General features: G+C 39.8%; 1 protein-coding gene across 1 annotated transcript in view; it reads right to left on the minus strand.

Moving 5' to 3' along the window:
* Window positions 1–14,236, minus strand: part of LOC101173475 (netrin receptor UNC5D) — a 199,725-nt gene that overhangs the window by 48,942 nt on the left and 136,547 nt on the right. Inside the window, exons 7-10 of the mRNA XM_020706238.2 lie at window positions 13,658–13,822; window positions 13,144–13,176; window positions 7,517–7,702; window positions 3,318–3,680 (exon numbers count right to left, since the gene is read on the minus strand). Of these exons, the coding sequence (XP_020561897.1) occupies window positions 3,318–3,680; window positions 7,517–7,702; window positions 13,144–13,176; window positions 13,658–13,822 (747 nt within the window). The remainder of the gene's footprint in view (window positions 1–3,317; window positions 3,681–7,516; window positions 7,703–13,143; window positions 13,177–13,657; window positions 13,823–14,236) is intronic.

Consider the following 14,236-nt stretch of genomic DNA (forward strand, 5'->3'; position numbering starts at 1 on the left):
ACCACAGCATGTCATCCATACATGCTGTGATGGTTATGTTGATTCCCATGAGAGCTGCTGTAGAAGTAAGAAGGAGCAGATTTGCACTGTAAAGTAAACAATCACTGCAGTAAATGTTAAATAATTACAAATAGCTTTACAGAAAATTGAAAGAGTAGTAACATTTTTATAGATGGTAACATTTGCTACCATCTGTATTTACAGACCCACTTTTTCTATAGCATTACTACTTCAGTCTGTGTGCTTAAAATAGAAGTAAGGTACAGCTTAAAATCAGTTTAAAGTCAAGCTAAACTCCTTACGAAAATGCAATCTAGTCTGTTGTGTTGGCCGAATAGGAAATGTATGACCCTGGAAACTGAGGGAGCTTATTAACTGTTTGTGCTCTCTGGTATAAAGCTTACCTTTTATTTGAGGTAGAAAAAGAGAGAACTTTGCTGCTTGACATTGTTGTTTGTGTTAAACTCTTTGCCAGCATGAAAAAACTCAACAGAAGTGGTTTTCTGAAAGATCAGTCATAAAAGTCCCACTCTGATCATCTTTTGATTTATTGTAAAAGCATTTCCAGTGTTTTTCCCCCTTTATTATTATGAATATGCTGTTTTTAGATAACATCAAAAAAACTGTTTCTGCAGAGCAGCAGTAAATTATTAGAAAGTTGTCTGTGAGTTAAACCCGCCCCACTTCCCATCACCCAACTATTTACAGTCTCCTGCATTCCCTGCAGCCCCTCGCACCCCTAACTTCACATTAGTAGTGTGACAAAAATGGCAAGCAATATTGGAGCAAACTAGCTGTTTTTGAGCCAAATTCCAGCTCAGACGAGCAAAAAAACAAAGAAGTCCATTGTTCTAGTCGTCTACTAGTGGATGCATCAGAATAGAGTGGAGCAGGGAGCTTGTGGTATGCACAGCATGTTTTCTTCAGAACAAATATGATCAATTTTAATCTTAATTTTCTCTATTTTTATCTCAAACAGTGAATGAATGGACACTACCTTCTTTAAATCCGCCCCTGACACATGATTGGACAATGTGCATGTCTCCACTGGAGGTCAGTTAACATTGGAAGAGTACAATGTTCACCTTTTTGCATAAGGGGAGCAATTCTTAAAGACCCACTCCATTAAAAATATGTTTTTGTGTGTTTTTTTGGGATGTAAGCTAGTGGGAAAGCATATACACAAAGGCATGATGGGAAATAAGCACAGGGTTACTCCACACCACCCGTCCTGCCCACAACACAGTATTGAATTTCTGATGAACTAATGCCACTCTGCAAAAATTATAATTTGTGCACTATGCAGAGAGTCGTGAAGGAATTCGGACACAACCTTCGATCAAAGACGATCAGAATGGGATGAATGGGAGGATGATGATCTGCCTGTTAGCTGCATTTCTGTCCATCACTTTGGTATCTGGATGATGGACCTTAGAGAACCTCAGAATGTCATGAAGTAATTATGTCTAAAGCCGAATAGATCTATTTGTCTATTATTTTTTTGTTCTTTTCTCTGTGTTGTCACTCCGTTTTCTTGTGTTTTCTTGATTGTGGCTCATCTTGGAAGAACTGCCCACCACCTGTGGTTCTCCATGGAGCAGAGCACAGCTGCCTGCACTTAGTTCAACGTGTTTCATGGATAGAAGAGGCCCCTGACTGAGCTTTCAATGCTGGTGTGAGTATTGGTTACCTACAGGGCTTTATTTTGGTGTTTTGCACCATATTGTTGATAAGAGAGTTTCTAATTTTTGTATTTAGTTTGTTTATAGCATTTTCCCACTTTGACTAATGATTTATATTGTTAATTAAATATAATTTGGAAGTATTGGACCATCAGATTGTCTTCCCTGCTCCGTGGTCTCCACCTGTTGTCTCTGACACTGTCATAAAGAAAAAGTTAACCCAACAAGGAACAGCACATCTGAGACTAGAAACAATGATTGTAACATGGAACACAAGAAAATCCAGTTACAAAACACTAAAAAGTCCATGGATAAAAAGGACTCAAGTTGGGTTGTTTTTAACCCAACTTTGAGGTTAAAAACAAAAACATAAATTGGGTTCAAATGAAACCAATATAGGCCAGAAAACTAAACTTGTTTTGCTCCAAAAAGTAACCCCAAAATTAATTACCCAAGAAATGGGTTGAAGAAATAACCCAAAGGTTTTAAGATGTTTGCCTAATGTTTGCTTCACTTTAAAATGTAGTCTTGCCATTTCAGTTGGTAAATTCATAGTATCATACGCTTGCATTCAGATGGAGAAATCATTTGGTCAGGACCGAGTCCTGAACCTTGTGTTTGGCCTGTATTCAGACTGCCACGAGCACACAAGGCTTGTAAACAAAACCACATGACCAAAAATCTCTTCAGTCATTGGCCAGGAATTATGAGGATGGAGCAAAGCAACATGAAAAAAGGAATAATTGAAGTCCTGCACTTTGCAATTCTTGTTTGGATAGTTCAAAATTTATATTTCACTGACCAATTTTGAATGTTTTTAAATGTTGTGAGGTACAACATCTTTGGTACAGTGGAGGCTTGCTCTAAGGTGGTTACCGAGGAGACAACGGCTAAGAAGGTACACTGATAAGTGTGTGTGAGAGATTGTCAGGAAAACAGTGCGAGAAGCAATGTGCATCATGTTAAAAGCTGTTTTAATGAGTCTGCATTCATCCAACCACATTTTAATGACTTCCTGTGTCCTTTTGCTGCTCCACGTTTGTCTGCGGCTCTCTGTTTACACCCTTCGTTTTGGTTCTGTTGTTCCACTCAGAACACTGAGCCGATTCAGACTGAGGAAACTCAGAGCAAACTGGAGCTCTGTCCGATTGGAAACAAAACAGGGCCACCTCGAAAGAACCAGAGAGCGGGTCCTTGGTCCCGGACAAGGGGTCCACTTGGGTGTTTTCAGACTGAAAACCTGTTCCAGATTATAGAGAAAAATGAACTCTGGTTCATTTTAAGCGGACCAAATGTGTCTAGTCTCAATTCACCCTTAAATGTCATTTAAACCATTGTGTGTCCAAGTAACAATCAAGTGAATTTTGCATTTTTTTGAATGTCACAACAGGATTCTGTTAAAATGTGACTATAAAAATAATTTTGTACTTACAGTTGAAGTAAAAGGTATATATTGAGTTCTTTTTTTGTATGTTGTATGAAATTGTAAAACGCAGTTGCAATGCAAATTGTCACACTGCAGATTAACACAGGAAGCACCATGGCTGTAAATCTATGGTGGAAGGTGTTAAATATTTAAGGCCATGAGAAACTCCATGCAAAGGAGATACACCTATGTGCTCCAGTCCAGCTTACCTGTGCTTGGCACCGCCAGCCGCCCTCCTTGGTGGCCGAACACGCCGCTGGTCCGTGGTTGCTCTTTGTCGACGGCAATGGGTCTGCTGAACATCAGCGTGTCCTTCTTGCGTCTCTCCATGGTGCTGCAGTATTCACAGCCGAGGTCTCGTTGGTAAGTCTCAGCGGGAACTTTGTCGGGAAACGTTGCGTGATCCGCCACACCTAACGAAATCATGAAGGAGCTCTGAACTTTGACTGCGATGTCTGGCAGGGGGTCAAAGAGTTCCTTGTCTGCGCTTTCGTGAAAACAGATGGGAGTGCTGTATGTGCGCCCCACTGTTAGGTCTGATCGCATTGAGGAGTTAAGAAGCAGCGGGTTGCCTGAGCAGATGGAGAAACAGCAGAGCAAAACAGTCTGTCAAAAGCTCTGCTTGCATGAGACGTTAGTGTCAACACCTTGTTTCTGTGATGCTTTAATATTACTTACATGGTAGAGAGAATTTTATTTTCTACTACTCTATTATTCAAAAACAAAGAATTCTATTGTATTATTATTATGTTTGAATCATTTCAAGAAGAGGGTTGTAAAAAGACATCATAGAGCTATCTTAAATAAGGTTAGGGAGGCACATCTGGTGCTGAGCGGTGCCAGGAAAATCAGCATGTCCAAGAACACCATCACAGGATCAGTGGCCAAGGTGCACAACCAGGACAGCAGGTTCAGGGCTCCAAACCACGGTCAGGGCAGCCGATTTAATTACCAAGCCCACACACAGCTTGATCTCCATAATCTATCTTGCTGGAGTCAGCTCCTCATGACACCTTGCCCGTCCTCCAGTAGGAAAGGCAGGGGGACCGTGAGGGGCCAGTTCTGTAAATGAGGGGAGTCATTTTAGTGCCCAGCATGTGGGAATGCTGCGCTCAAAGGCAGGGAAAAAGGTTCGGGTCTTCATCTAAGGCCATTAAATTTGACGATGCTGCCAAACAGGGCAAGACGCACACAACGGAGAGCAGACAGCTGTGCCAAGACCGCGGCGAAGTCACAGAGTCCTTGCTGCCCAGCTGTTGCCCGGTGAGGGGCACAGTGCGGGAGGTTAATGTTGTTTCATTTTTAGGGAAACCATTAATAACAGGGAAGTTATGGTGACAGGCCTTTTTGGACGAGCTGGTTTTGACTGGTCTTTGTGAAGTTTAACTTTCTCTTGTTTTCTTTCTTTCAATAGAAGTTAAACACCAATACGCCCAAAAGATGAGGTAACATGAATACTTTGCTGCTCTAAATGAAAACGTTTCTTTTTTTTTCTATTTGACAGGCATGTCAGCAAGAAAAAAATGGAAAGATTTTTGACCGTTTTTTGGCTAATGACAAAAGAATTTGAAAATTCAGTTAAAAATATTTTATTTGTCTCGGGAAAGTCAAAAGGCAAAGAGAGCGACATATGAGAAAAGACAATAGTAGAATGTATTTTAATAAACTGAAAACATGTATTTTTAACAGAATTTTGCACTTTGAGTGAAAAAGGGTTGACCTTTTGACCTCTCCCTAAATATTTTCTGCATCCAGCTGCAGACACACCATTGCAGCTCGCAAGACATTTCTGATAAACCAATTCGAATCCGACCCAGGATTAACTCAATCTTCTCTAAATAAAAGCCAAGGCATGACAAGAGAAACAGGAAGCTTTGAAAGTAAATATAAACAAACACTTTCTGGGGTTTTATTTTAGAGCACAGAGATGATCTCAGTCCAGTTTAGTCATGGCATCCCAAACACCAGTCACCACGGACCAGCACCACAGAGCTTAAACCTTAAAACTGACTCAGAAGTCCAACCCTCCCATAAATTATCCTCAAAATGTAAGGGTAACTGGAAGCTAAAAACAAAAAGAAAATGTACCGTATGCCCACCTCAGCCTCGTACAAGCCGATCTGTAAAAATATTCCCTAAACTGGTTCATGGCATGAAAAAGGTTGGATACCACTAATCTACAGAATATCATCCAAAACCGCTGTGTTTCTGGGAATGGCTTTGTAGCAGTTCCCTCCTGGAACTCTGATCTGACTTCAGTTCAGTTTGACACATGTTTTTCCCGAAAATGTTCTGATCCATTCCAAGAAATTCCCCTCTGCAATAAGTGGGTCACTGTGACACTTGTGTGACACACAGTAAAGTCAGTTATCTCTGCAGTTATCCTGTGAAAAGTGGAAGTTTCTTTGGTTTGCTGCTTGGAAGTTACAATGCCTTTTGTGGAGTTTTGAGGGGAGTGGGATTTTGACTGTGAAGGTTGTTTCTCAGTCAAATCTTTAGCGGACATCAGTGAAGGAGCTGGTTTAATTGAGTTACTCCATGGAACAAATCTTCATGAATGAAAGCGTGAAGCTTGATTTTCCATCCAGCTTCCTTTACAAGCAAGGTAAGTTTTAACCAGCAAAAAATCTGCTGAAAAATATAAGTTATTCATTCATAAAACATTTTTCAAAGTTTTTTTGTTTGTTTTGTTTTGTTTTTTGACTAAAATACAAATCCATTGTTTTGCAAAAAGGAAAAAGGCATTTCAGAGAAGTTTAGGGTCTATGTGGGGATACCATGAGGAGACACGAGGAGAAGAAAATAAAGCAACACATTTCAGTTTGTAACTTGGCCGTCACATAGAGAACTGGAGGGGGGTGATTATGGCCAGTGGAGGGTTACAGCATGCAGGCTGTGCGGGATGCTGGCCTATTTAAACAGGATTGATGACCAGTGTAATGTGGCCCTAAGGCAGCCCCCACCATTTCCTTCTCATGCTACCAGTTTTGTGACAAGGATTGTAGAGGTTGGATGTATTCTACAACTCTCCAAACCCAAATGTACCTGGGGAGGTATGAGCTCCTGGTGTGGGCTTCTCACAGGATGGATCGCCTGTCTTCACAATGGCTATCATTTGTACTAGCCCAAAAGTGTCAGAGGAAAAATATGAAAGGCTGTACTGGGGGTGGCTGGGACAGTTGCACCTGTATGGTCTGGAGTTCCAGAAAATTTTGAATTGATGCCTCATAATCATCATATTTATCCATCAGTGGAGGACCAGTGTAATCTGATGGGGGATTGGTAGCCTGACAGTTTAATGTGTGGTCTGTAAGAAAAAAGGTGCGCTGGCGTTTGTGTATATCAGAGATTGATCATCTCCAGCTGCAAAATAACAGAGGAGCAGGCCTGTCAGAGGAGAGGGACGTGTCCATTTACTCATTATGGAGGCATCATGCAAAACAAACTCCATCAATCATAATGCTACATTCACATGGGCTCGGAAACATGTGTTTAAGCGACCACTTCCTATGAAAAGTATATGTAAACGCGTTTATATGCAGGTTTTGGGCTTATGGATTCAAAATTTTCAAGTTCAGGCTTAGCTACACAATTTTTTAAGTCAGTTTTCGGGCCCTACATACCAAACTCACAGCGATTAAACGCGCATCAAAGGTTAAACCAGTTAAGTTTTGACCAATCAGGGACTTGGATTTGGTAGTTAAGGGTAGCATCCTTTTTATTTCACGGAAGTGCCAACTGTTTGGAAATTGATCACGGAGGAGAAATTAGGGCCATTTGAAGCCGTAGTAGTGTCTGAACTTGTTTTTTTATCCCTTGTGCTATCCTAGGCACTTTGACATTGGGAGTTGGGTCATCTAGACCCCACTAGACAGTGTGCTGAACATTTTTCTTCAATGATTTGTGATCTTCACAGGTTTCCATGGATTACATAAAATCCTCTTCACCTTTATCCACCTTTGTCATGTAGGGCTGGATATCCCTACCCTAGGAGGGTGATCCACCCAGAAGCACATACATTTACATTTAAATGTAAGTAATGACGTCTTGTCTTAGCAAGAATTTATAAAATCAATGTTATGGATTTTCTGATCGCTACGCGCCAACATAGCTCACTGGCGACTATTGATGATGTCATCGAGTGGTAGTAAAGTCCAAATTTAAGGACACTTTTTTCCATAACGCTCCGCTTGGAGGGCTAAATGTAGGGTTATGGAGAAGCTGGAGGGGTAGAGGAAGTATTTGGACTTGGCCCAAGTCTTTTATATACCAGAATAGAGCTGTGACCGAAAAAGCCTGGGGCAAGATTCGCAAAGTTTGCATGGGAGCAAACGTTTTTCATGCTACCGCCTATAGCGTTGTGGTTGCTGTCTAATGTAAACATGCAGACAAAAAAGCTCTCTCTTACCTTGACTGGTAGTCTTAAAGTTAAAAGACTGACAACCCCTGGTCAGAGCTGAGGAGTCGATCACATCCACTCCATACTCACTGTGGCTCTTCCTGTATAACATAACGACCACTACAAGGAAGGCCACTGCGATGATGCCAGCTCCGAGGCACAAATACAGAGCCACATCATTAGAACCCTCCATACCTGAAAGACAGAACAGCCTTCATTTTTTTCTTTCATTACTTTGACAAACAATTCTGCATTAAAAATGGGGTTCATTACAATTCCATGTTATTACACACAAAACCTTTCTACTAGAGTAATACTAGCTATTATTGCTACAACTGGTGTTACTCATTTCTTTAACAACATAGTTTATGCCACTTTGAAGTCATTTCAAATATCAATCTGTTTGTGAAATTGATGTGACTTTAGGCAACGTATTTACATGCAGACACAAAGTGGAGGCGTGGGCTCAGAAAGAAGAAAACTTTTGCGACCTCTTCGGCTCACTTCTCACCCTTGCTTGAGGCAGAAGCTTGCATTAGCTGGTAGAAGAATGACACACCTGAACTCTAGTGTGGGTGGCTGAGTTACACTGTGTGGGTAAAGTGTCAGAGGTAAAGAAAAAGCCAGCTGTGTGAAGAAATAATTGTAATACTTTGAATATGTATTCTTATTTTTGATACTTGTTTTATTATTATTAGATCAGTGTAGCACAAGGATCCAGTTTATGTTATGGAAATATGTTAAACATGTATTAATACAGGAAGACAAAAATGTTAAAAGAGATTCTGGTTAAAGACCTGCTACAATGAAAATCATGTTTTTGTGTATTTAAATGTTCTTGTGACATTTTAATTGAGGACATCTGTACAGTGTTCGCCCCGCGTTTTCCCATTTCAATATTTGCAGTTTCACGTTTTCCTGGATTTGTTTTCAGTCACGTGACTCCTTTTTGGTTCATCACAAAAACTCAACTCAAGATGCTTGTTTGAGACCTTTGTGCCCCAAAAAGGTGTAGTGGGGGAGGAGGGGAGCAGAGATGAAGAGCATGACGGCCCGTCGGCTTCCTTGCCGGCAGCTAAGAAATATTATTTCTATTTTCGTTTAACCGTAGCTTTTGCACCTGTATGGATCAGGGGCACAAACTATGCAAATATGGGGGGGGGGGTTACTGTAGAGAAAATTAAGCTTAAAGTTGCATCTCTGAGTATTTTTAATATTCACATTTTTGTAAATCAGGAGCAGACGATAAAGATGCTGTTAGAAATGATTGTGAGTAGAAAATACACTGGGTGGGCCATAAGCCTTTTGCTTTGCTCCATTCTGATATATCCACTTGCAGACAAACAGATCCACATACATCTTTGTTTTCCTCGTCTGAGCTCGTATTTGGCTCAAAACTCTACGCTCTGATTTTGCTCACCATTTTTGTTGCACCGCTAATGTTAGGTTTGGGTTGTGAGGGGGTGTAAGCTGGCAGGAGAGTACGTACACAAAGGGATGATGGGATATCAGCGGAGGGCGACTTCCGCATCGATAGTCCCGCCCAAAACTCAGAGGTGAATTTCTAATGAACTCCTGCCGCTCTGCAGAAACTAAGTCCTTGAAAACGACGCAGGTCTTTTAAGAGTTTGGCTCACAACAGGTAAAACGTATTCAAAAGACGCTGGGAAAAGATGATCGGAGTGGGATGTAAAAATATTTTGGAATTGTATGTTAAAGGTTTAAATCTAGCCAGGACTCCCTCGAAAAAGAGATTCTTAATCTCAATGTGACAATTCCTGGGTAAATAAAAGTTAAATAAAAAAAAAAAGGTTTAAAAACACATCACGAATTTTAAGATCAACATCTCCTTCTCTTTGCAATTATCTCTAATCTAGTACAAAAGTACAAAAATATATTTTATTTATATATATTTCAAATCTGACAAAAAAGTAATACTCAAGGAGATTGGACGTTACTGTATTTAACATAATAAATGCTAAAGGATCAAATAAAAGAGTGAAAACATGATCATTATGTTAATGATCAAAGGCAAACAGAAAAATAAGTTACAATATCCTTAACAGGCACCAGCTTTAAATAAAAAGGAAGACAGGAAAAAACGTCTACCATCCTTCAAACTGCACCCACTCAAGGTCATTATCTTAATTTCCTTAAATTATACAAATCTGTTGCCAGTGACTATATTTGTGATACTTAACAAGAAAAGGCCATCAGAAATAAGAATAAAAGAGCTTTCCTGCAAGGGTGATTGCTTTCAACTATTAGAATCGAAACTTCCTGTAAAGCCTCCAAACACAGGAAAAGGCATCGACTTACATGAGGCAGTAGAGTCCAACGTACATTAAATTAGGCTAAAACCAATGAGTGATTGAAAGCTGCCACAGGACCAGTGGGACACTGCAGTAAATTGGACAAATTAGCTCATTTGCAATGATTACAAGCCATTAATCCTGCACAACCTAGCACATGTTCACTTGTCACAACCAATCTATCTCTTGGCTCATAGCAGAAGCACAGCTGTGATGTCACGGCTGTTCTAAAAAGCCAGAGAGTGACTAATGATATGAATGCATTAGATGTTTTTTGCTGGGTTGCTCAGATTAAGGACAAGTAAACTGGTAATTCATGGGGTTTTTGTTCTAAGCATTATATAAGGCAGACCTGGGCAATGTCCGGCCCGTGGGCCACATACGGCCCTTTGGTTGACTCTGACCGGCATGCGTAAGGTTAATTGGAAATTACAAAATAAACATGTTTTCTCATTTCACCTCAAGCATGGACTAAAACTGTAGTGCTTTTATTTTGAAGTTGTTTTTTTTTTTCACGTATACGTAATGACGCATATTATTAAGATGATTAGCGCCTTGTTACAAGCAAGTGACAAGATGACTTTAGCCCTACAAAATATACGGTTCTGCTAAAAAAAGAAAGCTAGATGCTGAATGCAGGCATTTCAACAAAAATTGGACTCCCAAGTACTTTACTGAAATCGGAGGTAAAGCCGTGTGTTTACTTTTGCGGGGAACAGATTGAAACACATTGAGAAATACAAAACGTTGAGTAATGCTGAAAGGGGGCGGACATCGGAAGCCTTGCTAGCTAAGCTGCAAAAGCAGCAAGGCTTTTTTACCAAGCTTCTTTTATCCAGGGAGCTGCAACCAAGACCAGTTTTCTGATATCCGACAAAATCGGTAAAAACAGTAAGCCATTCTCGGAGGGGGAATTTGTCAGTGAGTGTTTGGTGTACTCTGCAGCACTAATATGGCTTGATAAAAAAGAAGCATTTGAACAAGTCCGGCTGTCCAGGCGAACTGTGACAAGAAAGACCAAGCAAATTGCGGGAAATTTGCAGCTTCAGCTGCAACGCAAAGTGGCAAGTTTTGACTTCTTCTCCTTGGCTTTAGACGAGAGCTGTGATATCCGCGACACAGCCCAGCTACTCATATTTGTCCACGGGATAACGGACTTCAAGATTACGGAGGAGCTTGCAGCAATGCGGCCGATGAAAGGGACGACAACAGGGAGCGATTTGTTTACGGAGGTAAATGGCTGTATAGACTCCCTGGGGTTGAAGTGGGACAAAATAGCAGGTGTCACAACGGACGGTGGTCCAAATCTTCCAGGTAAATATGTCGGACTTTTGAAGCAGATCAGAAGTTGGTATTTTTGCATTGTAATATAAACCAACATGTGATGTGCAAGTCAATGCTAAAAATTACTCATGTTATTGATATTAGTAAAATAGTAAACATCATCAGGGCACGGGCATTGAATCACTGGCAGTTTGTCACACTCTTAGAGGAGCACGAGTCTAAGCATAGTGACATCAGCTACCCCCCAGCTGTCAGATGGCTCAGCCTGGGCAAAGTGCTAAAAAGAGTTTGGGTCCTGAAAGCAGAGACCAAAGACCATAACTGCAAGGCAAGGGCCTTTTTGTTCATCAAAATTAAATTCGTTCATTCTTGAGAAAGCTGCAGTTTCTTTTAAGCCAACTGGAGAGCAACAATAACACTCCTGTAAACCCTGAAAGAAGTAACACGGTCAGCTGATCACCTCTGCAGGTAATCATCCATGCGATTTAAAGATCTCAGAACAACCGAGGGTGAAATGCACTTGATATCATCTCTGTTTGCCTGCAGTGTGGAAATTGCACCCAGTGATGTTCAGCTGGAGCTCATTGACCTGCAGTCTAATGTAGTGGCTGGCAGAGCACTTACTCTCTTCTTAAGTAGGAGAACCTTCCAAACATGAGGAGACATGCTCAGAAGATGTTGGTTCTCTTTGGCTTTACCTAAATATGTGAACAACCATTCTCAATGATGAAATTGACAAAATCCATGTATAGGACCTCTCTCACTGATGATCATCTGTCAGCTTTGCTTCGCATCTTCCCGTTAAACATTGAACCTGACTGTGATGCACTGGTTAAAGCCCAGCAGAGACTAAATTTCACTCACTGAACAAGAAAAAGAACTTAAAAACACCAAATTGGGTGGTTAACCTACAAATGTGGGCATGTAAATGCACCAACTAGCAGTGAACTGGGACACTTTCTTTGGAAGTCTGTTTCTTAAAATAACAGTTCAGTGATGTTCAAAGACTTATAAAATAATGTTTCTTGCTTAATGTTTGGAGCACAAGAACAATATTTTGATTTCCTTAGAATGCTAAAAACCTTTTGCCAACAGTATTTGAAACTCAGAATGTAAATTGGAGTGAATGTCACTGAAAATCTTCAGTGATGTTAGTCATAAATATATATTTTTTCAAAATTCATATTTTGTTTTCCCATGGGTTTTGGAAATTTGATTGAATAAAGGATTTTTTTGTAAGGTAATCTAACTTTTTCATTGCTTATTTATAACGTAGACTGCTCACACCAGCTTGTCAAAACAATGCTATTTACTGCTTTTTATAAAGAAATACAAATAATACTGTGCAGAATTGAGTTCAGCCTTTTGGCCGGCCCTCTAAAATATTTGCTGTTTCTCATATGGTCCGGTGGAAAAAATAATTGCCCACCCCTGATCTAAGGGATGTGTTACATTGCAACTCCGTACATTTTGCACATTTTCCATGTTTGAAATTTCAGTATTTCGTGATACATGCGTGATTTACGTGACTGCGTTCGTAATTCGTCACGGGTTTTTACACGAATTTGGGTTTGAGCTGTTCAAACTTTTTCATTAAATGAGAATTACGCAGTTTATGCATATTCCACATCGTTTGTCCGCAATTATTATGGAAATATTATGCAAGTGTGCGTGATTTTTGTCAGATACATACACAAACTTCAATGCATGTACCACCAATGTATAACTTTTTATATCGTGTATACAACTCGAATTTTGGTCCAGATTGGGCTTTTAAAATGGATTTACGTGTTCTTTGGGTGGTTTATTTGTACTTCTGTGGTTTTAACGTGGTTAATTTGTAATACATATGTAAAAACTTCACGTAAAGACCACAACTTTTTTCACTTTTTCCACATATATTCACATATGACCAATTTTCATCCGTGCAATATGTGTAAAATGTATGTAGTGGCTGTGTGGCAATGCCTATAGGAGATTGAAAAGAAGCTTAATTTAGAGGACAAGCAAAATAAAACCAATCCAGAATGAAGGACTCACTTTGAGGTTTAACATCATGTCGCAGGTTTCGATCTGCAAAAACAAAGAGGCAAGATAAGACAAAAAGGTGAAGAGTGTGTAAAAATACAGTGTGGCTTAACGTGTTTGTCAGTCAGAGATTGTTCAAGTGAGAAGCTGAGAGGTCTGTAATGTTCATCATATTTACACTTCAACTGTAGAAGACAGGATGTAAAGGAATCCAGGAAATCACACTGTAGGATTTTATAGAATTTATTTCTATAACAATGCAGTGATGAATTCTAGGGGGTTTCTCTTTAACAATAGCAAGCAATATGTAATCCATTAGTTTGGAAGTAGCTTGCAAAACACTCTTTATGGCTCTTTAAATGTAAAGTTCATGCATAGTAAAAAAAAAACTAAAATAAAATTGTATTTTAGTTTCCAATAGATACTTTTTAACAACCATGTTACAGAGGGTGTAAATGGATTCATATCATGAATAAAATCATAAATGATAAGAGGATACCCAAAGCAACAAAAAAGGCGGGCTTACTCTGGGTACACAGCCCATCTGTGCAGTTCTCAGTGGCCTCGCTGTTCCCTTCACACATTTTGCCTCGATGTCTGGGTGCTGGAGAGCTGCACTCCCGAGTGCGGTGCCTTCCACACAAACTATTGCACAATGTCCATTCACTCCACTCGTCCCAGCCTCCATCAACTGTACCGCAAGAAGAAAAGCAGCACAGGTGAATGATCACAAACAGAGACAGAGCCTGGATTTAAAAAATCTAAAGCATTGGAAGGCATTCAAATGTCTGAATACATTATTTATAATGTATACATGTTATCTGCAGTGAGCATATGAATCTGAAAAAAAAAAAATTTTAGATTTTAGTTTCCTAACTGGTATCTACAAAGAAGATTTTTGGTTGTGGTTGTGTTGAAATACACTTTATCAGGCTTTAGGACAACATAGACTGTATACATTATTACTACTTGCACAAAGTTAGGGATAGTGTTATTTACATTAAAATATTTCCTATTTGGTCTGAATTTGAATGAAATACCAAAAAGTTACATTTGATATTACTAATAATGAATGAGAATAAACACCATTTTGATTGGTTTGAGA

This window comes from Oryzias latipes, chromosome 9 (genome assembly GCF_002234675.1).
Source record: "Oryzias latipes chromosome 9, ASM223467v1".
Taxonomy (NCBI): domain Eukaryota; kingdom Metazoa; phylum Chordata; class Actinopteri; order Beloniformes; family Adrianichthyidae; genus Oryzias; species Oryzias latipes.